The sequence below is a fragment of the Dipodomys ordii genome, unplaced genomic scaffold (assembly GCF_000151885.1).
Source record: "Dipodomys ordii isolate 6190 unplaced genomic scaffold, Dord_2.0 Scaffold128, whole genome shotgun sequence".
Taxonomy (NCBI): domain Eukaryota; kingdom Metazoa; phylum Chordata; class Mammalia; order Rodentia; family Heteromyidae; genus Dipodomys; species Dipodomys ordii.
In genome coordinates, this window is record NW_012267344.1 from 2,107,833 (window position 1) to 2,130,948 (window position 23,116).

At 61.1% G+C, this 23,116-nt stretch overlaps 3 protein-coding genes across 3 annotated transcripts in view; 2 read left to right on the forward strand and 1 right to left on the reverse strand.

The window, feature by feature from the left end:
* Window positions 1-405: 405 nt before the first annotated feature.
* On the forward strand, window positions 406-2,829 carry Xirp1 (xin actin binding repeat containing 1). Its single transcript, XM_013030247.1, has one exon. The coding sequence runs from the start codon at window positions 406-408 to the stop codon at window positions 2,827-2,829; it is 2,424 nt and encodes an 807-aa protein (XP_012885701.1).
* Window positions 2,830-10,067: 7,238 nt separating this feature from the next.
* On the forward strand, window positions 10,068-13,145 carry Csrnp1 (cysteine-serine-rich nuclear protein 1). The gene is made up of 4 exons (XM_013030272.1): window positions 10,068-10,317; window positions 10,740-10,999; window positions 11,553-11,858; window positions 12,319-13,145. The coding sequence occupies exons 1-4, from the start codon at window positions 10,116-10,118 to the stop codon at window positions 13,108-13,110; spliced, it is 1,560 nt and encodes a 519-aa protein (XP_012885726.1). The 5' UTR covers window positions 10,068-10,115; the 3' UTR covers window positions 13,111-13,145.
* A 1,704-nt stretch (window positions 13,146-14,849) lies between these two features.
* The window catches only part of Ttc21a (tetratricopeptide repeat domain 21A), a 16,186-nt gene continuing 7,919 nt past the window's right edge, over window positions 14,850-23,116 (reverse strand). Inside the window, exons 16-29 of the mRNA XM_013030248.1 lie at window positions 22,641-22,713; window positions 22,428-22,538; window positions 21,762-21,900; window positions 21,552-21,655; window positions 20,990-21,178; window positions 20,193-20,303; window positions 18,267-18,348; window positions 17,861-18,011; window positions 16,954-17,115; window positions 16,328-16,508; window positions 16,020-16,244; window positions 15,295-15,415; window positions 15,016-15,083; window positions 14,850-14,927 (exon numbers count right to left, since the gene is read on the reverse strand). Of these exons, the coding sequence (XP_012885702.1) occupies window positions 14,850-14,927; window positions 15,016-15,083; window positions 15,295-15,415; window positions 16,020-16,244; window positions 16,328-16,508; window positions 16,954-17,115; window positions 17,861-18,011; window positions 18,267-18,348; window positions 20,193-20,303; window positions 20,990-21,178; window positions 21,552-21,655; window positions 21,762-21,900; window positions 22,428-22,538; window positions 22,641-22,713 (1,795 nt within the window). The remainder of the gene's footprint in view (window positions 14,928-15,015; window positions 15,084-15,294; window positions 15,416-16,019; window positions 16,245-16,327; window positions 16,509-16,953; window positions 17,116-17,860; window positions 18,012-18,266; window positions 18,349-20,192; window positions 20,304-20,989; window positions 21,179-21,551; window positions 21,656-21,761; window positions 21,901-22,427; window positions 22,539-22,640; window positions 22,714-23,116) is intronic.

Sequence of the window (23,116 nt, forward strand, 5' to 3'; positions counted from 1 at the left end):
AGTGCCAAGACACATGCACATGCCATGACTGGCCAGACATCACCAATGGAGCCACCAAGTGTCACGACACATGCGATGACTGGCCAGACATCACCAATGGAGCCACTGAGTGCCAAGACACATGCACATGCGGTGACTGGCCAGACATCACCAATGGAGCCACCACGTGTGATGACAGGCCAGATATTACCAATGGAGTCACCAAGTGCCAGGACACATGCGATGACTGGCCAGACATCACCAATGGAGCCACCACGTGTGATGACACATGCCATGACTGGGCAGACATCACCAATGGAGCCACTGCGTGCGATGACACAGACAATGACAGGCCAGACAGCACCAATGGATGCAACAACAGGCCAGACATCACCAGTGGAGCCACCAAGTGCCACGACACATGCGATGCCAGGTCAGACATCACCAATGGACCCCAGCACCAGCAGCAGCAATGCTGTGGCCAAAGGGGATGTTCAGGCCACCAGAAAGCTCTTTGAGACGCGGCCGCTGGACCGGCTGGGGTCGCGCCCCTCCCTGCAGGACCCCAGCCCCCTGGAGCTGCGGGCGGAGCTTCAGGAGCTGCGGGGTGATGTGAAGACCACGGTGGCGCTGTTTCAGACGCAGCCACTGTGCGCACTGCGGGACGCCGGGGGCGCCATGCACGAGGTGCGGGCGGCCTGCCGCGAGGAGATCCGCAGCCACGCCGTCAGGGCCGCCCGCTGGCTGTTCGAGACCAGGCCCCTGGATGCCTTCCACGAAGACCCAGGCCGGGTGCGGGTGATCCGGGGCATCTCCCTGGAGGAGGGGGCCGGGCCCGACGTCAGCGCCATGCAGTGGGTGTTCGAGACGCAGCCCCTGGACGCCATCCGAGAGGTGGTGGTGGACGAGCGGCATTTCCAGGCGTCTCCAGATCTCATCCTCGACGGGCCCGGGGTTCGACGGCAGCGCCAGCTGTTCGAGACCCGGCCCCTGGATACACTGCGAGGAGAAGAAAATGAAGGAGAGGAATCAGAGATGGAGGCACACCCCCCACCCAAGGAAGCCGTCCCCCCCGGCCATGTCCGATCGACCCTGTGGCTATTCGAGACCACACCCCTGGATGGTTTCACACCCCAGGTTCAAATGGGTGAGCTCCAGAAGGTGGGGGGCCAAGGAGGGGAGGGATCCCCAGCTCCAGATGCCCCCCAGGAAGACACATTGAAGGGGGACGTGAAAGCCTTTCAGCATCTCTTCGAGACTCTTCCCCTGGATAAGATTGGTGGCCAGGACGAGTTTTCTTCCATCCCGGGGAATATTACTAGGGCAGGAACAAGAGAGACCGCTTCAAGGTCATCCCAGGATCCCAGCAACCCCGTGTACGCCATGCAGGATGGCAGAGGCCGGCTGTACGCCCTGACCTCAGTCAGCAGAGAGCAAGTGCTTGGGGGCGATGGCCGGAGTTACAGGTGGATGTTTGAGACGCGGCCGTTGGACCAGCTAGGGGGTAGTCCTGATAAGGTGGATGTTGTTCGAGGTATCACGAGGCAAGTGAGGATTGGCGATGTGGCCACTGCCCAGTGGCTCTTCGAGACCCAGCCTCTAGCCACGATCCACGCACAGGCCCAGCAGGAAGAGAGAGAGGGCGCCCCGCCGGACACCGTGCCAACCATCCGGTGGTTGTTCGAGACGCGTCCCGTGGGCGCATCGTTGGCCACGCAGGGATCAGAGACCTCTTGCACGTGGCTGTTCCAGCCTGGAACTCAGGACCCGGTGGACAGCGGCGGGGAGCAGCACCTGCAAGCCGACCTGGTGGAAGGCGGGCACGGACAGACAGACAGACACGTGTTCGACACGGAGCCCCTGCAGGCCTCCTGCCGGCCGGGGCTGGTCAGGAGCTGGAGCCGGGTTCATATTCCTTCTGGGCAGGTGTGTCGCCACCAAGAGATCTGCCAGTCTCCAGAGAAGGAGGAGGAGGCAGAAAGTTCTAGAACCCACCCGGATCCCGGGCTCACCCCACCCACGTGCAAATTCACCTGGCTTTTTGAACAGGGTGAGGTCACTTCCTCCGGACAGAACCTTCCGGAAGGTCCCAAGGGGGAGACCCGGGGAGCCAAGGATCCGCTGGAGGTGCTGGGCAGCGGTGGGGTCCTGGTGGAGGCCCCCGATCTCCAAGGAGCCCTACAGAACCTGCGGGAGGCCGTGGCGGAGGTCAAAGGCCTGCGTCAGCACGCGCTGGACAGACACCACCCGCAACGCACTCCTGCAGTCCCTGCCACGCACACGCACAACGGGCTTCCCCACACCCCAGCCACCACCCCTGGGGTCAGGCCCGGGGCAGAAGGGGACCCCGAGATCCCAGAGGTCAGTGGGGGACCAGATTTACCACCCAGGGGCTCTGTTCAAGACGGCGTCTACACTGCTCACCCCGTGAGGACCGAGGGCCCCTGCGGGGTGGGCCCGTCTCCCCCGGAGCCCCAGACGGCAGGGCCCCACCTGCAGCCCTGTGATCAGGCCTCGGTGCCCCCGCTTTCTGCTCACCCAGCTGCCACGACCAGGCCCTGGCCTGCCCTCCCAGGCGGCCATGGTGGGGATGCAATCCGGAGGAACGCGGTCGGCCCGCACAACCCCCTTCTTCAGACCCCCAGCGAGCCTCCTGCTGGCCGGAGCCACCCTGGAGGGGTACAGATGGACACCCCCAAGGCGGACGCCGCCCGGCCACCCAGGAAGAAGCCACCGGTACCCCCCAAACCTGCACACCTAGCCAACATACCCCCACCTTCCAGCCGGCCACATTCTCAGTCCCCCGCCCAGACCACAGCCCCCCTGGATGGAGATGGCCGAGAGTTCTAGGATATGAGGGGGGGACATGGCCAGGCCGATAACGCGAACCCCGGTGACACCCAGAATCTCCTGGAAGATTCCAGAACCTTCTAGAAGCAAGACCCAGCATCTCAGGAATACCCCAACCTGCACATTCTCCAATGAGGTCCCCCAACCCCCTCCCCGCCACCCCTCAGTAGCGAAGTGAATGGATCTCCAGGTGAGCAGAGATTACCTGGCTCCCCAGACCTGGAAAGCAGGACACTCGGCCATCGGTCCAGAAAGTTCTGAGCCTCCACGTCTAGCTTCTACACTCTTCGGGAAGCTGGAATTGTAGAGGATCGTGGTTCAAAGCCTGCTGCAGGCAGACAAATCCCCTGATCTCCAACGAACCTGCACAAAAATAAAGAGCAATTACTAAATAAAACCAGAAGTGGAGCCGTGTGGGTCAAGCGGTCGAGCACCAGCCTCAAGAATAGCAAAAGCGCTCAAAGACAGAGCCCAGGCCCTGAGTCCCAGCATGGGCACACACACACATAAAAAAGACAGCTGGGCACTGTGGCCCAGCCATATGCTGGAGGCTGAGGATGGAGGTTCAAAGCCAGGCCCGGGCAGGAAACTCCTGATCCCCCTACCAAAACAAAAGCCAGGGGCCCAGGCGTGGCTCAAGTGGTAAAGCACCAGCCTTGAGTGAAGTAAGCGTAAAGGACAGAGGAGCCCACTCTCTCGAGTGCGAACCTCAATACCCCCCCACACACGTGCACACTCGTGCACACACTCACACACGTGCACACGCGTGTGCACACACACACACACACACACACACACACACACCAGGGCGGGCAGGGGCCCATTGGGCCTGGACGCTTGGGTGAGGCCTGAGGCGGAGCAAGCCACACCCCCTCCCTCGCGAGGCCACGCCCCTCCAGGGGCCCCGGGAGGCGTGGCTTCGCTCCCAGCCGCCGTTGCCAGGGCGACGGGGACGCGCGCACGGTTGCTAGGAGACACCAGGCAGGCGCCGGCGCAGGCTCGTTGCCATGACCACGGAGACGCCCGACGCCGGCCGCGGCGCATGCGCCGTGCTGCCTGGGCCTTGGTTCTTTTTTTTTTTTTTTTTTTCTTCTCTTTCTAGAATCCCAAACGGATGCGGATCCGGGTCTGCACCGAGGGGGCTGGACCCTGCCCGGGTCGGGGTGCACTTCACATTCTGGGTCCATCCAGAACCCAGTCATCCATCATCCCCCGCCCCATGCCACCCCGAGGCCTGTGTCCTCTGTCAGCAGCCCCCCCCTTCAGAGAGAACTTTCCAGATCGTCATCATCTCTCCCACTCCCCCCCCTGCCTGACACGGAAACTCCCAGGCCTGCCCGATTGGTGTGACTCACCCCCCCTCCCTAAGTCCCTCCGGTCAGCCCCTGACTCACGCTTCTCAGGGGCCCAGTTCTTTGATGGATTTCCTGGCTCCAGGGTCTTTGCATCTGCGGCCCCGCCCCTCCCCTCCCTGGCCCCAGGGCCTTTGCATCTCCCGTAGCTTCGAGTTTTAAAGGAATTAGGAGATAAAGCGGAAGGATACCCGCGGCTCCTGCCTGAAAGGTTAATTCTGTCTTTTATTCTTTAATTTGCATCAGTCCTGGGGCAGGAACTCAGAGCTGGGGCGCCGTCCTGGGGAATGTTTTCTCAAAGCTGGGGTCGCGTGTGGCATCTGGCTGGTTAACTGGAGATCGTCTCACAGAGCTTTCTTCCTGGGCTGGCTTTGAACTTTCAGCCTCAGCCTCCGAAGTACCTAGTGCTCTCTTCCCCGAGCCACGCCTCCAACGACCAAACCACGCCCCCCAAATGACCCGCCCTCCCTCTCCTCCAATCCGAGCGCCGTCCCCCCGGCGTCACCGCCTCCCCAGGGCCACGCCCCCACGAGCGTCCCCCCCCCCAGCGTCGGTGGCACGCAGCACTCACGAAGCCCCGCCTCCACGGCGGGCGTCACGTCCCTCCAAGCCACGCCCCACGCCCCACCAGAGCCCCGCCCCCTGACGCGGCCCCGCCCCCTGCCACGCCCCTCCCCGGCCAGAGGTCTCTTACGCGAAAGAACAAGAATTCCCAGAAAGTCCCGGATGTGCCTGATCCCCCTCATTCATTGATTCCCGGAATCCCAAGTGTGTACGGGAGAAAGGAGAGCACAGGAACGCGAGGAGGGGGGAGAAGACGTGGAAGGGGTGACGTGACCCCCCCCCAAACATAAAATCCCCCCGGCCATCCCTGAGCACCGGGCAGCCATTGAAAACACGGGGGTCGGCACTGGGACGGTCCGGTACTAAGCGAGGTCGCAGCAGACCGGGGTGCGGTTGGGGTTTGGGGGGCAGGGCTCGGGGTCGGGGCTGGACCCTGGGGGTCAGAGTCCACCAGGAGCCGGCGCCGGGCGAGGAGGGCGGGAGACGGAAAGTGGGCGTGGCCTGATGGGATGGGGCGTGGCCTCCAGGGGGCTTCCTGGGGCTAGGGCCAATGGGCTGGTCCGAGGGGCGTGGCTAGAGGGACCACGGGGCGTGTAGCGAGAGGGGCTGGAAAGAGAAAGGGGCGTGGCTTCCCGGGCTACGTAATGGGTTTTCTGGAGGGGCGTGACTGGAGGAGGGAGGGGCGTGGCATCGGGGGGGCGGGAATGGCCGGAATGAGGAGGCGTGGCTTGCCTGAGGAGAGGCGTGGCCCTGGGGCCGACAGGCCAATGGTCGCGGCTCATGGAGGCGTGGCCTCCGGGCCGCGGGCCTATGAGCCGCGCCGGGGGGCGTGGCCGCGCGGGCGGGGCGGGGCTGCGGAGGGGACCCGGCCTGGCGGGAGGCCCGGCCGTGAGTCAGTCCCGCGGAGCCCCGGAGTTTTCCACTGCCGGCGGAGGCGGCGCGGCGGGCGGAGCCGAGCACGGCCAGTCTCCCGCCGCCGCCGAGCCGGGCGGACGTAGCCGGGAGCCGGGACAGCACCGAGCGCGCGTCCTTGGAGCCCGGGGAGAGCCGTGGAGGGGGGGGACACCACGGCGGACGCTCCGATCGCAGGTGAGCCCCGGGCACCCCGAGTGTTGGCGGGGGGAGGGGGCTGCATCGCGGGGGCCTCTTCCCCCCCCCACACCTCCCTGACCCCTGACCTCTGACCCCGCACCCCGCTGCTGCGCCACGGGAGGGATTGGGGCGCCCGGGGTTCCGCCTCTAAGGTGAGGGGGAGGGGTGTGGGGGAGGGGCTCGCCTCCCCTCCCCCTCCCCGCCCCAGTTTTGACAGGGACACCCCCTCCTCCTCACCCGTACCCCCAGATCCGCCTGCGAGGTGTGTGGGGGGGGCGGGCGGGGGTCCGGGCTGCGCCCCGGGGAGGTGTGTGCGCGCATGCGCGCGTGCTTGCCTCCCTTTTGACCCAGTTGTGGCTGGAGAAGTTTTTTTTTTTTTTTTTTTAAAGTTACTCGCGTGGCCGGAGCAGGTGACACGGGTGACTTCTCCTTCCTGGGGGGGGGGCAGCGTGCGCACGCACACGCACGTCTTCCTTCTCCTTAGCCCCCCATCCCCACGCAGGGGGGGTCGGGGAGGAAGAGTTGATGGATGGGTGGGTCGTGGACAGATAAGATGATCAATGGATGAAGGGTTTAATGGATGGTTAGAGGATTCACGGAGGACTGATGAATGGATTAATGGATGAATGGATTAATGGGCCTGATGAATGGATTAATGGATGGAGGGATAGATGATTAATGGATCGATAGGTGATCACTGGATGGATGGATAGATGGAAGGTTGGAGGGATGGATGAATAGAAGGATGGATAGATTGATAGATGATAAATGGATGGGTGGATGGATGGATGGATGGGTAGATGGAGGGATGGGTGGATGGATGGATGGATGGGTGGGTGGATGGATGGATGGATGGATGATGGGTGGATGGATGGATGAGTGGATAGATGGATAGATGGATGGATGGATGGATGGGTAGATGGATGGATGAGTGGATGGATGGATGGATGGATGGATGGGTAGATGGATGGATGGATGGGTAGGTGGATGGATGAGTGGATGGATGGATGAGTGGATGGAGGGATGAGTGGATGGAGGGATGGGTAGATGGATGGATGGATGGGTAGATGGATGGATCGGTGGATGGATGGATGAGTAGATGAATGGGTGGGTAGATGGAGGGATGGATGGATGGACAGATGGACAGGTGGGTGGATAGATGGACAGATGGATAGATGGAGGAAGGGAGGGCAGGAGGGGTGAGCTGAGGGTAGGGGGGTGAGTCACAGAACACCCCCCCTCCAGGAAAGGGAGGGCTTGTGTCCTGCACTCACTCACCTGTTTGTCCCAGTCATAGTCACCCGCAAGCCACCAGCAGCGTGAGTCACTGGGGCCAGCCGCCCCCTCCCCCCTCCCCGCAGGTAAACTTCCTCTCCTCCCCCCCCACCCCCAGCTCAGCACTTGGACTGGAGATGACCCACACCGTAGTTACCACACTTAGTCACCGCTCTCCTTGGCAGTCACACAACAGCCCACAACTTCCTGACACCCGAGGGGAGCCAGCGTCCCCCCTCCTTCCTTCCCAGCTCTCTCCCGACACCTCAAATCCGTGACACCCCCTTCTCAAATGTCCGTCCATCCCCCCACCCATCAACCCATCCACCCATTCATCCATCCATCCATCCATCCACCCCATCCATCCACCCATCTATCCATCCATCCACCCATCCATCCATCCATCCATCCATCCATCCATCCATCCATCCATCCACCCATCCACCCATCCATCTGCCTCTCCTCCAAGCAAGTCACCCCTTTCTCTTGTGTCCTGGGGTTGCCCCCCCCATGTCACCCCTCCTGTGTCCTCGGGCTTTGGAAATCTGCAGGGGGGGGGTTGTCTCTAGCCCTTCACCCCCTAGTTAGAAATCTTCCTGAGCCCTTTCCTGGAGTTGCCCCTGCCTGTACACCCCCTACCCCAAGATATTTGCTGAATGAGTAAATGAATGAATGAATGAATGAATAAAGCAAGCTCGGGCTGTTACTTGGTACACGCTGGTGTGTTCACCTATCAGTTATAGATCAGTTCTTTGGGCCTGGCCCTGGCTGAAGCTGGGGCGCTGTCCCCTCCTCCCCTCCGCCTCCCTCCCCCCATTAGCTTCTGAGGAGATAATGGGGGAGGGGAGCGGTGCGTGCCCCACTTCCTGTCCCCCCCCCCCCCCGTTCCAACTCTTAATGGCTTCAAGAGGAAGGAATCTTCTAGATGCTTTTTTCACCCTATTACCTCCCTTTTGAGGACCTGGATTTATGGGGGGCCCCCCTCCAGGTATTGGGGGGTGGGCAGGAGAGGAGATTTGAGTGAATGGGGGGGTGGGGAGTTTGGTCATCTGAGGTTCTGGGGTCAAAGGACACATTCCTGAGATTCCAGGCAAGGGGGGGGCCCTTTCTCAAGGGGGTAGGGAGACTGGCCAAGATGAACAAGAGATGTTGGGGTCACTTCTTTTTGGTTTTTCTGTTTGGTGCTGGTCCTAGGACTCGAACTCAGGGCCTGGGCGCTGTCCCTCAGCTCTTCTGCTCAAGGCGGGCACTCTACCACTTGAGCCACAGCGCCACTTCTGGCTTTTTCCTGTGTCTGCCCCCCCAGCCCCCAGTGGGTATGAGACCTCCCTTCGCCCACTCCTGGGGATGGATTTTCTTTTTCTTCTTTCCTCCAGGATGGGGGGGGGCGTGCTCACCCCGGGAAGCCAGCCACAGGCCAGAGCCTGGAGCCCATTCCCCCCCCCCACCTCTGACTCACTGTCTGACACTTTTTCCTGGATTCCTTCACGACCATCCTTCCTTCCTTCCTTGTCTCTGTCTCTCCCTCCTCCTCCTCCCCACCCTCTTCCTCCTCTTCTTGTGTGTACCTATACTGGGTCTTGAACTCGGGGCCTGGGCGCTGTCCCTGAACTCTTTTACTCACGCTCCCACTTTGAGCCATATATATATGGCCCCACTTCCGGTTTTCTGGTGGTTCCTGGGAGGTCAGAGTCTCACGGACTTCCCTCCCGCCCTGGGTTGGTTGGCCTCCAACCAGGATCCTCCAGATCTCAGCCTCCTGAGTAGCTGATGACAGGCGTGAGCCACCAGCGCCAGCCCGGGGGCCATAGTTCCTGGGCGGCCTCTGAGCTACGCTTTGGATTACTCTCTCACATTGTAGGTGTGATGGTTTTTTCAGAGGAAGTTAAACACTGGTTCCCGCCTGGCAGAGCGACTCCCGCCTGTCATCCCAGCTACTCAGGAGGCTGAGATCCGGAGGATCGTAGTTCAAGGCCAGGCCTTTATCTCCCACGGACCACCAAAAAAGCTGGAAGTGGAGCTGTGGCTCAAGGGGGATCAGTACAGGGGGGGGCTGTGAAATTGTGGGTGTAGGGGAAGCCAGGGTGTGTGTGTGTGTGTCTGGAAGAAGGTGGAGCCAGGGTAGAGGAGACTGCAGAGTCTGTGGGGTGCACGCACGCACACGCACACAGAAGCCACTGGTGAGTCAGCTCTGGTGAGTCAGACCAACCCCCCCCCCCCCCCTCGGAGAAGGATCTAGGCCAGACTACGTCTTGTCTGTCCATCTGTTTGTCCCTCTGCGTGGTTTGGAAGAAACTATGAGCAAGACTCGCTGGAAGATTCCTAGGAAGGCTTTGCGGGGGGGTGTGTGTGGTGTAAAATGCCCCTTTTGTGTGTTGCTGCTGCTGCTGCTTTTTGCTTGTCGGGGCTGGGGGTGTTGGTCCTGGGGCTCGAACTCAGAACTGAGCACCATTCCATTCATCGTCTGCCCAAGGCTGAGGGCTTCTACCCCTTGAGCCACAGCGCCATTTCTCTCTTGCATTTTGCTGGTGCCTTGGAGAGAAAGAGTCTCTCTAGGCTTCTCCTGCCCAGGCTGGCTTTGAACCACGATTCTCCAGATCTCAGCCTCCCGAGTAGCTGGGGTGACAGGCAGTGCCCCGTGTTTCTGCCTGGAGGGGGGCACGGGTGATGTGTCTGGGGAAGAGAGCGTCTTCCTGTGGATCTGGCCTAGTTCTAGAAAGTCCTAGAAAGTTCTAGAAAGTCCTAGAAAGTTCTAGAGGGTCCTAGAAAGTTCTAGAGGGTCCTAGAAAGTTCTAGAACTTTCGGGCTGGAAAGAACCCAAGACACCTCAACAATGATGAGGCTGGGTGGTGGGGGCCTGAGGCTGCTGCCTCCCCGGTCAGCGGTGGTGTGGTACCTCCCTGACACTTAGAACTTTCCTTCTTTTTCCAGGAGGCCCTGTCCCCGACCCCCATCTCCCCCTAGCCCCAGCCGCTGAGGAGATTTCTGCCTCCCTGCGCCGCCATGAAGAGGAAATTCTACCAGTTAGAAGAAGAGGGGGACCCCTCCTCTTGCTCCTCCTCCTCCTCCTCCTCCTCCGGCTGCGTCTCGCCGCCTTCCTGCTCCTCCACGTCCTCCACTTCCCCTCCCTGGGGGTCTGACGAGGAGCCGTGGGTTCGGGGACCCCAGCCCGGACAGGATTCGTGCAGCCCCAAAAGTTCTACCCGTAAGTCAGCTCTCTTCCCTGGAAACCTCCATACCCCTCGCTCCCCCTCTCTCTCCCTTTTTGGTCAGCTGCGGGACTTGAACTCAGGGCCTGGGCGCTGTGGCCGAGAGCCTCTCCGGCACTCCAGGCTGGCGCTGTTCCCCCTTGGAGCCATAGAGCTGGTGCCACTCGGGGGTTTTCCGGTTGGCTCCTGGGAGATGAGAGCCTCACGGACTTTCCCCCCCCCCCCCCCCCCGGGCTGGCCTCCAACCACGATCCTCCGATCTCAGCCTCCCCCCGAGCGTAGCAAGCCAGGATGACAGGCCTGAGCCACGACACCCCCCCCGGCCTCCCCTCGTTCTTGTGGGTGTAGCTAGATCTGCCTGTCCCACACCAGTAACTCTCCCCTCTTCCCTTTCTCCCCCCCCCCCTCGGCCTTCTAGCCCTTTCCATCCTCAGACGCACTGCCCAGCGCCGCGCGGGCCGCGTGGCCTTTGAGGGTGTCACCGTCTTCTACTTCCCCCGGTGTCAGGGCTTCACCAGCGTCCCCCGACGGGGCGGCTGTACGCTGGGCATGGCACCCCACCACACCACCACCCGCCGCTTCTCCTTGGCCGAGTTCACCCTGGAGCAGGCCCGGGTCCGCCGGGAGAGGCTGCGCCAGAGGCTGCGGGAGGAAAACATGGAGGCCCAGAGGCAGAAGGTAGGGAGGACTGGGGGAAGAGGAGCCTCATTCCTGGAGCTGGAGCTCACGGCCTGGGCTGGCGCTCTACCACTTGAGCCACAGCACCACGGCTGGTTTTGTCCAGTGGTTTCTTGGCAATCTGAGTCTCACCGGCTTTTCCTGCCCTGGGCTGGCCTCTAACTGGGATCCTCGGATCTCAGCCTCCTGAGGAGCTGGGGTTGACAGGCGTGAGCCTCAATGCTCAGCAGTGCTCTACCGCTTGAACCACAGCTTCACTTCTGCCTTTTTGCCAATCGATTGGAAAATGAGAAGCCCATAGGCTTTTTGGACCCTGGCTTGGCTTCCAGTGCTCATCCAGAGGATGGCGGTTCAAAGCCAGCCTGGGCAGGCAAGTCTGTGAGACTCTGATCTCCCATGAACCACCAGAAAAGCCAGAAGTGGCGCCGTGGTTCAAGTGGTAGAGCGCCCGCCTTGAGCTGAAGAGCTCAGGGACAGCGCCCAGGCCCTGAGTTCAAGCCCCACCACTGGCTCAACCCCAAGATTCCCCAGCTCACGGCTCTTTTGCACGCAGCTGCTGGCAGCCGGCCTGCTGGAGGAAGACTCGAACCCAGAGCCCATGGTGGATGAGGCGGCCGTGGAGGAAGCGCTGGAGGAGGCCGTGGCCCGGGGCGGCCTGGAGGACGATGCATTCCTGCAGCCCTGTCCCGCCCGCCAGCGCAGGGCCTTGCTCCGGGCCTCCGGTGTCCGCCGGATCGACCGGGATGAAAGGCGGGAACTACGGGCCTTGCGCCGGGCCCGCGAGGATTGTGGCTGCCGCTGTATCCATGCCTGTGACCCCCGCACCTGTAGCTGCAGCCTGGCTGGCATCCCGTGCCAGGTGAGCGCCTAGGAGCGTGTGCATGCACATGCGTACGCACACTCCAGTCCTGGGACTCGAACTCAGGGCCCAGGGGCTGCCCCTGAGCTGCTTTTCCCCAAGGCGGGCGCTCTACCACTTGGACCTATCTTATCTATCTATCTATCTGGCGCCACTTCCGGTTTCCTGGTGGTTTGCTAGCCGTGAGGGTCTCCCGGACTTTCCTGCCCAGGCCAGGTTTGAACCGCGATCCTCCGGATCTCAGCCTCCCCACGTAGCTAGCCTGACAGCGCCCTGGTGGCCTCACCCGGGTCCCTCGGGTGACAGGTGTCCCCCCCCCTCCCCCCCGGACTTTGCCACCCCGGCTGGCCACCTCACACATCCGGGCCTTCGGATCCTCGCATCCTGAGCGGGCCGGGACTACAGGCGTGCGCCGCCGCTCCCGGCCTCTGTTCCCCCAGCTCTCCTTTTGTCCCCACAGATGGACCACACGTCGTTCCCCTGCGGCTGCGCTCGCGAGAGCTGCGCCAACCCCGAGGGCCGCGTGGAGTTCAACCAGGCCCGAGTCCACACGCACTTCGTGCGCACCCTCGCCCGGCTGCAGCTGGAGCAGGCCACCGCCACCGGCGATCTGGGAGAAACTGAGGCACCCGGTGGCGGCCACCCCTCGGGCCTGGGAGAGCAGGCCCTTCTCCCCCCCTTCCCGGGGGGCACCAGCAGCGAGTTGGAGGAGGACAGCCGCAGCAGCGACATGACGGATTCTTCCACCGCCTCGTCTTCCTCGTCCAGTTTGGGGGAGACGCAGGGAGATGACCCTGCGCCCCCCTTCCAGCCCTGTGAGCTGTGGGGTGAGGAAGAGGAGGAGGAGGAGGAGGAGGAGGCCGCCAGCCGAGACCCCCTGGATCACCTCAGCTGCTTCCATTTCAACGACGTCTTCGGCGCGGCCCATTGGCCCCAGAGCTTCGCGAGTTCGAATCTCCCCTCGGGGATCTGGGACGAGAATGCCAACCTGGATGCGGACAGCGCCCCCGGGGCTCCCCCGGCCCAGCCGGGCTGTGACTCACTCGCCTGGCTCCAGGCCCTGCCTGACTACAGTCTGGGGCCCCGGTACCCGGCCCCCCACACCCCCCCAGATGGCCCCACACCTGGGGACCTGAGCCCTGGCTTCCTGGATTCCCTCCTGGGCCTCTCCGACCCGGCCACGGCAGCCACGGAGCCCACCCTGCCCTTCGATCACGGGGCCACCTCCCTCGTAGAACCCGCACCCCTGTGATGCGCCATTGGGGCCCCCCCTCCCCGAGCCCAGCGCCCCACTGCTGCTGGATTTTGTGGTTTGGGGGCCCCCGGTCCCCCCAACAAGGAGCTGTGTCCTCGACCGGCCTAGTCACCCCGTGTCCCGTTTCTGTGTCTGTTTTACATAACCCAGCAACTTGTCTTATTTATTTGGTCTTTTTCTCCTCCAGTCGAGTCCTGGGATTCGAACTCAGGGCCCCTCCGAGCTCCAGGCTGGCGCTTAACCACTGGGAGCTACCTTGGGGTGCCACTTCCCCCCGCTTCTTGGTGGCTCCTTGGGGACTTTCCCCAGCCCCTGGGCTGCTGGCTTGGAACCACGATCCTCCAGATCTCAAGCCTCCCAAGGAGGAGCCGGGATTACAGGCATGAGCAGCGGTGCCCCGCCCGGAATGATCTGAACAGCACCCCAGGCCCCTCCCCACCACCTCCTCTTGGTTTTTGGGGTGACTCTTCAGGGCTTTCTTATTTCATTTTGGATGTTATTTGTCTTGGTTTTCCCTTTGCTCCCGTTTTGATGTGGTTTTTCATCTAGTGACATGTCAGGAATCCTTAATTTATTCAGCGCTCTGTGCACCTGTGCCAAGAAACTCCGCGTGCTCCAGGGCGGGGCCTGGCAGGCCTGCGTCTCTTGGGACACAATAAAAATGAATTAAAGTCATCATCATCACCACCTGTTCACCCCAGGAGAGACTGAAGAGGTTTCTAGCTAGCTAACAGGCTAGGTGAATTGTAAATTGGGGGGTACAGGGCTGGGGGGGGGCATTAACCCATACCTCCCCAGAGGGTCACTGGAGATATAACAGGGGAGGGAGGCTGAGCAGATCTGGGTGCTGGTGGCTCACGCGTTGTCAACCCAGTGATTCAGGAAGCTGAGATCAAGAGGATCGCGGTTCAAAGCCAGCCCCGGGCAGGAAGGTCCATGAGATGCTCATCTCTGATGAACTAGTCAGAAAAAGTCAGAAGTGGTGGTGTGGCTCAGGTGGTAGAGCACCAGCCTTGTGTGGAAAAACGAAACAACACAGAGGCCCTGATTCAAGCCCCAGTACCAAAGTGTGTGTGTGTGTGTGTGTGTGTGTGTGTGTGGCGCGCGCATGCGCACACAGCTGAGTGGAAGTCGCAAGCACTGCGGGGGGGAGGGGGGGTAGATTCCAACTTGGGAAACTTGGGAGAAAAACACCGCTTCCATGCGCACCAGCCCGATCTGTCCACCTGGGCCCGAGGCCAAAACAACAGGCCACACCCTGTCCTGGCAGCGGGGCCTGGGCCGGAGCCTCAGGAGCTCCCTCCAGCTCTCATCCTGCCCAGAACAACGAGGATTTGCTTCATGTGGGGACACGGGAAGCGCACACCCGTTTTCCCAGCTACTCAGGTGGAGGCTGAGATCTGAGGATCACAGTTCGAGGCCAGCCCCGGGCAGGAAAAGTCTGTGAGACTCTCACCTCCAATGAACCACCAGAAAACTGGAGGTGGCCCAGCGCCACGAGTTCAAGACCCACAACTGACCCTCCCCCCCCAAATCACTCCTCAAAGAAGGGGTTTCCCCCCACTTCACCTCAGATAAATCACAACCCCCCAAAGAATCCTCGACACTACAGTGATGTGGCTGAATAGGACTTCGTCTCGATTCTCTGAGGATCCACTTTGCCCCCCCCCACTTTTTTCCCCCCTTCTCCCATAAATCTTCAACTCCCCCCACCCCACTGCTGTCCATCATGGCAGCTACGGCCTTAGAGATCCTTGGGCCTTTTCCAGGATCTCTTCTCTGATCTTGGGGTAGTTGGGGTATTGCAAGAGGACCTGGAAGAGAAGAACTTGGGGTGATGGTTAGCCCGAGGCCAGGGTCCCAGTCCCCCCCCCCCCGACCCTCAGCAGGCAGCTCACGCACATGGTGACAGATCTCGATGGCTTCCACGAACTTCTTGTCTTTCAGGTAGTTGAAGGCCAGCTTGAAACCTAAGGGGGGGGCAGCATTGGAGGGGACACCGAGCCCCGGTGCACCCAACAATGTCTTCCCCTCCCACCTCTGCTCATCAGGGGACAGACGTTGAGTTCCGGGCTCAAGGGAGAGGAGGGTCAGCTGTGGTCAGATCCCACCTCCACCCCCCCCAGCTGTGTCCTGCCCCCCCTCTCCCCCCCCCACCCCGGGCTGGCTGCCCCCCCTCACCGATGGCCGGGTTGCTGTGGTGGCTGTATTTCCAGGCCAGCTCATAGTTGGTGGCCGCATCTTTGTAAGACTGCTCCTTCTCCATGATGAAGCCCATGTACTCGTAGGCTTTGGCGCAGGACTGGGGGGAGCAGGCAGGGAGGAGGGGGGGGATGCCACTCAGAACCCCTCGCCCACAGGAAGGGCATGGCTCATGCCTGCCATCCCTGCTACTCAGGAGGCCGAGATCCGGAGGATCGCGGTTCAAAGCCAGCCTGGGCAAGGAAAGTCCGTGTCTGGACATTTGGGCCCTGAGTTCAAGACCCAGGGGTGGCACAAAGTTAGGTGTTGGTGTTAAGCCCTTTGCATCAAGCCCAGAGGCTTGGCACCCTCAATCCGGGGTCTCCCTCAACTGAGCCCCTTCTGAGCACCCTCCCTTCCCCCCCCCAGGCCCTGTCTTTTCTTTTGTGCCTGTCCTGGGCCTTGAACTCAGAGCCTGGGCCACTGTCCTTACTCAAGGCTGGTGCTTAACTGCTTGCCCAACAGCTCCCCCTGTGGTTTTTGCTGGTTCACAGGAGATCAGAGTCTCACAGACTTGCTTCTCCCAAGTTGGCTTGGAACTGCGATCCTCCGGATCTCAGCCTCCCGAGTGGTCGCGATTCCCGATGTGCTCTGGGGTCTGCCCTCCCCCTGGCCCCCCAGATCTGGACCACCACCACCCCCCCTTTCCCCCCCCGGGTGCTCGCCTTGTTGTAGCGCACGCAGCGCCGGAGCAGCTCAACGGCCAGATCGAACTTGCCAGCGGTGCAGTGCAGATGCGCCAGCAGCAACCACGCGCGTTCCAGGGCGTCTGCTTCCCCCGGGGTCCACACCGCCCTGGCCAGGCGCTTGAGCTGCGTGCGCGCTTTGGGAATCTGCTGCAGCAGCGTGTAGGCCTGGGCCAGCGCCAGAAGTGCTGCTGCATTCTCTTTCTGTCCCGGGGTGGGGGGGGGGGTGTGGTGTAAGATTAGAAACATGCCCCCCCCTCCGCCAGCCCCAGGCCCTTTGCACGCACCTCAGCCTGGGCCAGCTCCACGAAAGCGACCAGAGCGGCTTCCACCTGCGCACGCGCACCACTGTGCAACAGACACAAGCCGCGAAGCAGCCGCAAGCGTGCAGGGCCCGGGTCTGAGGGCGGTGGGAATTCCTGTAGTAACCGCTCGGCCGTGCGCAGCCCTTGAGGCCGGGACCCAGCCCTGGGGGGGGGGAGAGGGAGGGAGGGAGGCTGGCATCATGATCCTGGACACGGCCCGTGTCCGAGAGTCACAGGGTTGCGTGGGATTGTACACCTCGTGCACTCTGTGTAGGTTACACGCTATTTCTAGACGCCATAGCAGCATAGGTTTGCTGAGATACGTTCTTCTAAGTCTTAACTCCTGGGGCTTGAACTCTGGGCCTGGGCGCTGTCCCTCAGCTCTTCAGCTCAAAGGCTGGCGCTCTACCGCTCGAGCCACGCCTCCATGTCTGGTGGTTTATTGGAGGGAAGGATCCCCTGGACCTTTCAAGGCTGGCCTTGAACCGTGATCCTCAGATCTCAGCCTCCTGAGCGGCTGGGCTGCCAGGCTTGAGGATCTCTGTGGTAGGCGGCCGCCCAACCACAGGGCCTGTGGCTCCCCCGCCCCTCCTTCTCCCCCTCCTTACTTGCTCTCCGCCCCCGTGTTCTCGAACACCTCTCCCCCCAAGATCTCGTCATCGGGGTTCAGGCAGATCCGCACCATGTAGTCCGTGGCCTCCTGACCCCATGTGGTATCCTTGCGGGCCTTGTTCAGGAACTTCAAGGCCTCGTTTGGCCGTCCGACGTGCCTGGAGTTGGAGAGAGTTAAGACCCCACAAATGTAATGGGAAGGGGACAGGCAATGTCTCTGTCGGGGGACACCTCGGCGTCCATGGCTCGCGTCTGCCATTCTCGCAGGAGGCTGAGTCCTGGAGGATCACAATTAGAGGCTAAGTCCGGCCAGGAGCTGTCATCCCAGCTGCTCAGGGGGGCTGAGATCTAGAGGATCTCGCTTCAAAGCCAGCCCAGGTGGGAAAGTCCGTGAGATTATCTCCCATAAATCACCCCCCCCACAAAAGCCAGACATGGAGCTGTGGCTCAAGTGGTAGAGCGCCAGCCTTGAGCAAAAGCAGCTCAGGGACAGCGCCCAGGCCCTGAGTTCAAGCCTCAGGATTAATTGGCCAGAAGAGAGAAGAGCGGGGTGGGAGGAAAGGCCCTGAATTCAGTCCCCAGGATGAGCACAAAACCAACCAACAAAGAAAACCCAGGGTTTTCCCTGAGCCTCTTTGTGCTCAAGGCTGGTGCTCTACCACTTTGAGCCCTGTAGATGGCGCCACTTCTGGTTTTCCGGGTGGCTCACTGGAAATGAGTCTCACGGACTTTCCCCAGCCTTGGGCTGGCCTCCAACGGAGATACTCCTGATTTCAGCCTCCTGAGTAGCTGGGATGACAGGTGTGAGCCCCCAGCCCCCAGCTTCCTCTTGGTTTACTGAAAGCGAGACCCCTGCATCTCCCCCCTGCTCTCCCCCCCACCATCCCCCACTAGCTCACTCACCAGTAGTAGATACCCTTGCAGTAGTTGAAGCCAGGCTCCAGTACTACCCTGCTGGACCCCTTCTTGGCCAGCTCGAAGAAGGTGGGTGCCTCCTCCAGCCTGCCGCTGCGGCGGAGCAGATCGATCAACTTGTTAAATACCACGAAGTCGTCTGAGAAGAAATCAGGCCGAGTTGATCTTTCGCCAGGCTCTGGGTTGGCGGCCAGGCCTTTCTTAGAAGACAGACTCCTGACGATCGGGGTTCGAGGCCAACCCCCCGGGGGCAGAGAAATCCTGACTCTTCTCAGACTTGGGAGCTGCGCTGTGGCTCAGGCGGTAGAGCGCCCGCCTTGAGCAGAAGAGGCTCAGGGATGGCGTCCAGGCCCCGGGTGACCTTCTAGTGGTGATCTCAGGAAGGCCGGATTACCTGGACACTTCTCCAGGACCTGGCGGTAGTGACCGATGGCTGCTTCGTAGTTCTGCTTCCGGAACATCAGGTCAGCAAGCATCTGTCAGGAGACAGGCAGGGCGGGCTGGGGGGCTGGGGGAGCTGCGGGGGACACCGGGCTCCAAGCCTCAGCCCCGCGCACACACCGAGGAGCCCGATGTGGTGCTGTGGCTCCGGCGGTAGTGAGCTAGCCCACAAGTGAAAAGGCTCAGGGTCCCGAGTTCGAGCCCCGGGCCTGGCAAAGGAGAAAAAAGAAACACACACAGGTGCCAGATTGCAGGAAGTGGGTACAGGCGGTGGGCGTGGCCTCCCCTGAGCCAATCCACATCACCCCTGGGCTCAGTAGGCGTGGCTTCCCCGGAGCCCATCAATGTCATCTTCTGTGCTTAGTGGGCGTGGCTTTCCTGGAGCCTGTCAATCTCCACCCCCAGCTGGGCGTGGCTTCCCTGGAGCCCATCAATTTCATCCTCTGTGCTCAGTGGGTGTGGTTTACCCTGAGCCAATCAACATCACCCCTGTGCTCAGTGGGCGTGGCTTCCCTGGAGCCCATCGATTTCATCTTCTGTGCTTAGTGGGCGTGGCTTTCCTTGAGCCTATCAATTTCATCCTCTGTGATTAGTGGGCGTGGTTTACCCTGAGCCAATCAAGTTCACCCCTGTACTTGGTGGGCGTGGCTTCCCTGGAGCCCATCAATTTCATCTTCTGTGCTTAGTGGGTGTGGCTTTCCTAGAGCCTATCAATTTCATCTTCTGATTAGTAGGCGTGGTTTACCCTGAGCCAATCAAGTTCAACCCTGTACTTGGTGGGCGTGGCTTCCCTGGAGCTCATCAATTTCATCTTCTGTGCTTAGTGGGCGTGGTTTACCCTGAGCCAATCAAGTTCAACCCTGTACTTGGTGGGCGTGGTTTACCCTGAGCCAATCAAGTTCAACCCTGTACTTGGTGGGCGTGGCTTCCCTGGAGCTCATCAATTTCATCTTCTGTGCTTAGTGGGCGTGGCTTTCTTAGAGCCTATCAATTTCATCCTCTGATTAGTGGGCGTGGCTTTCCCTGAGCCAATCAAGTTCACCCTCTGTGCTTAGTGGGTGTGGCTTCCCTGGAGCCTATCAATTTCAGCCTCTGAGCGTAGTGGGCGTTGCTTCCCTGGAGCCTATCAATTGTAGCCCTAGTGCTGGGCGTGGCCTCACTGGATCCTGTCAATTTCACCCCCTGTGCCTAGTGGGCGTGGCTTCCCTGGAGCCCATCGATTTCATCTTCTATGCTTAGTGGGCGTGGCTTACCCTGAGCCAATCAATTTCACCCCCTGTGCTCAGTGGGCATGGCTTCCCTGGAGCCCATTGATTTCATCTTCTATGCTTAGTGGGCGTGGCTTTCTTGGAGCCTATCAATTTCATCCTCTGTGATTAGTGGGCGTGGCTTACCCTGAGCCAATCAATTTCGCCCCCTGTGCTCAGTGGGCATGGCTTCCCTGGAGCCCATTGATTTCATCTTCTGTGCTTAGTGGGCGTGGCTTTCCTGGAGCCTATCAATCTCCACCCCCAGCTGGGCGTGGCTTCACTGGAGCCCATCAATTTCTTCCTCTGTGATTAGTAGGCGTGGCTTACCCTGAGCCAACCAATTTCACCCCCTGTGCTCAGTGGGCGTGGCTTCCCTGCAGCCTATTGATTTCACCTGCTGTGCTCAGCTGGGCTTCGTAGTCGGTCCAGGCCCGCTAGCCACTGAAGGGCCTGGCAGGTGTCAGGGGCCACACCCCGACTTTTCTCTATAGAAGCCCCCCCCCCAGTGGGAAGCTGGGGGCTTCCACTGGAACAACTGGAAATAATCTCTCCCTTCCACCCCAGCCCAGGGGAAGCCGCTGGGTGTGGTCCTGGGGTCCCATGCTGGTGGGGAGGGGGTCCCCGCTAACCACAGAGGTGGACGCGTCATCCTGTGATGTCTGCAGGAGCATGGAGCACTGGTCCTCGCACAGATCCAGGTTTCCCTGCAGCAGATGGAGCCGCGCCAGCTCCAGCACCACCTGCCCAGGCCAGATGCAATCAATCACTCACTCAGTACCCAGGCTGGATGCAATCAACCAACACCAGCTGCTCAAGGCTGGTGCTCTACCACTTGAGCTACAGCGCCACTTCTGGTTTTCTGGTGGTTTATTGGAGATAGGAGTCTCACGGTCTTTCCTGCCCAGGCTGGCTTTGAACCGCCATCCTCAGATCTCAGCCTCCTGAGAAGGCGAGGATGACAGGCGGGAGCCACAGCGCCTGGCTCCTTTTCTTTAGTTTTCTTTGTCTCCAGTAGGAAGGCTTGAACTCAGGGCCTGGGCGCTGTCCCTTAGGTTTGTCCACTGAAGGCTGGTGCTCCACACCTCCACCGCTGGCCAGGAGCCGGTGGCTCACATCTGTCATCCCAGTGACGCAGGAGGCAGAGATTGGGAGGATCATGGATCGAGGCCAGCCCGAGTCAGGAAAGTCCATGAGCCTCTTTATCTCCCACAAAATCATCAGAAAACCGGAGAACATGTGGCTCCAAGTGGTAGAGCGCCAGTCTTGAGCACCGAGAGGGACAGCACCCAGGGCCTGAGTTCAAGTCCCAGGCCTGGTAAACACACAAACCAGACAAGCCCTCAGCGAGGTCTGGCCTCCACCTCTGAGCCAAGACTCAACGGCTCTTGAGTGGGCGGAGCAGCATGTGGACCCAAGTGTCACCCACCTTGTTGTCAGTGGGCGAGTAGCAGAGGGCATCCTTGTAAGCCCGCACGGCTTTGGCGTAGTCCTCCTCCGCTGCATAATGCTCCCCACACTGGATGCAGATGGAGGAGGCCAGCTGCTTCTGGGTGGTGATGATCTCCGGCTGCTCCATTGGGGCCCGCTTTAGCACCTTGGTCTGCACATCTAAGGCCTTGGCGAAAAACAAGCCAGCTGGGCTGGTGAACCCTAAATCCCAGGGCAGAGTCATGGGGCGGGAAGGGGGGTGGCAAGGGGAGGTAAACCCGGGCCCTGAGCAGGTGTGTGTGTGGGGGGGTCTGGGGGTCCAGCAGAAAACCCCGCCAATCTGTAGCCGGGTGCTGGTACCTCACGCCTGTCATCCCAGATCCTCAGGAGGCTGAGATCTGGAGGATGGCGATTGGAGGCTGGTGCATGGTGGGGAAAGCCCGTGAGCCTCTGATCTCCCAGGTACCACCAGTCTTGAGCACCGAGAAGCTCAAGGGGCCAGCGTGCCTGGGCTCTGAGTTCAAGTCCCCGGACCGGCTCGCATGCGCATGTGCACACACCTTGCCCAGCGTCTCCGCCACCTCCTCCTTTTTGTGGCTCTTGTAGACTTTGGCTAACATCAGCCAGCACTTCACCTGATCCATCATGGGCGCCAGGCCTTTGGCTGTGAGAGGGAATCTCCATCAGGGGGTGGGGGGCGCTGTTGGGAGTGGTGGGGGGGGGAGGCCCCCCGGGGTGAAGCTGCGCATGCGTTCCAAGGGCGGCTCTACCAGACTCGCGCTCCAGGGCCTGCTTCAGCACCTTCTCCGCCTTGCTGAACTTCTTCAGCCTGAGCAACAGCTCAGCCAGGTCGCAGCACAAGAAGTCCTGCCCGCTCATCTTCTGCGCCGCCTCGTAGTAATTGATCGCCTGGGTGGGAAGGGAGACCATGTTGGGGTTTTTGCTTTAGGGGGACGGTGGGGGACCCCTGAGAATGACCAGGTCCCCGGGACAGGGCTCGGTTAAAGACAGAATGACAAAGTCATGGGCCTCGGGGGCCCCTGCCCTTCATTCTAGGGACTCACGGAGGCTGAGATCCGGAGGATCGTGGTTCGAAGCCAGCCCCAGGGAAGGAAAGTCCGTGAGACTCTCATCTCCCACGGATGACTCAGAAAAAGCCAGAAGTGGTGCCGTGGCTCAAGGGATAGAGCGCCAGGCTTGAGCAAAGGGAGTTCAGGGACAGTCCCAGGCCGTGAGTTCAAGCCCCAGGACTGGCAGAAGGAAGGAAGGAAGGGAGAGAAGGAGGGAGGGAGGAAAGGAGGGAGGGAGGGACAGGTGAATTTGGTCTTTGGCAAGCTCCTCAAGCAGGGAGCTGGGGTAGAAACAGCCATTTTGCACCCTCCCCGGCCTCCCTCCCCCAGCCTCCCTTCCCGGCCTCCTGCCCAGGCCGGCCCGACCTTGCTGTACTGGTGAGTCTTCACGTAGGCTTGTCCGATCCTGCTGACCAGCCCGGCGTCGTGGGGGTTCTTTTTGTAGGCCTCCTCGTATACTTCCAGGGCCTTCTCAGGCTGGCGGAGGGGAGGAGGGGGGCGTGGGTGTAGGTGGGTGTGGGGGCGTCCTTCCGTGGGGCCTTGGCCAGGGCCCCCCGCCCGCGGCCCCCGGCCCCGCACCTCCTGGATGTTCATGTAGGCGTCGCCGAGGAGCAGGCTGGTGTGCGGGCCCGGGAGATGCTCACACAGCTCTCTGCGGGGGAAGCAGCGCCGGGGCTCACGCCTGGCATCCCAGCTCCTCAGGAGGCTGAGGTCTGAGGATCGTGGTTTGAGGCCAGCCCGGGCCAGGGAAGTCCGTGAGACTCTCATCTCCAAGGAAGTAACCAAGAACACGGGAAGTGGTGCCGTAGATGGCTCCGTGGGGTAGAGCGCCAGGCTTGAGTGAAAGAGCTCAGGGACAGTGCCCAGGTCCTGAGTTCAAGTCCTGGGATTGGTGCAATAAGGAAGAAAGGAAGGAAGGAAGGGGGGAGGGAGAAAAAAAGACAGGAAGGAAGGGAAAGAAAGGCAGGAAGGAAGGAGGGAGGGAAGGAGAGAGGGAAGGAAAGAAGGGAGGGAAGAAAGGAGGGAAGGAAAGAAAGGAGGGAGGGAAGGAGAGA

What these genes read in the sequence shown, in the direction of transcription:
- Xirp1 (XM_013030247.1), top strand. Translation starts at nt 406, where the DNA reads ATGCCAGGTCAGACATCACCAATGGACCCCAGCACCAGCAGCAGCAAT.
- Csrnp1 (XM_013030272.1), top strand. Translation starts at nt 10,116, where the DNA reads ATGAAGAGGAAATTCTACCAGTTAGAAGAAGAGGGGGACCCCTCCTCT. An exon ending in CAGCCCCAAAAGTTCTACCC is followed by an intron (nt 10,318 to 10,739) that starts GTAAGTCAGCTC and finishes TCGGCCTTCTAG; the next exon opens with CCCTTTCCATCCTCAGACGC. An exon ending in TGGCTGGCATCCCGTGCCAG is followed by an intron (nt 11,859 to 12,318) that starts GTGAGCGCCTAG and finishes TTGTCCCCACAG; the next exon opens with ATGGACCACACGTCGTTCCC.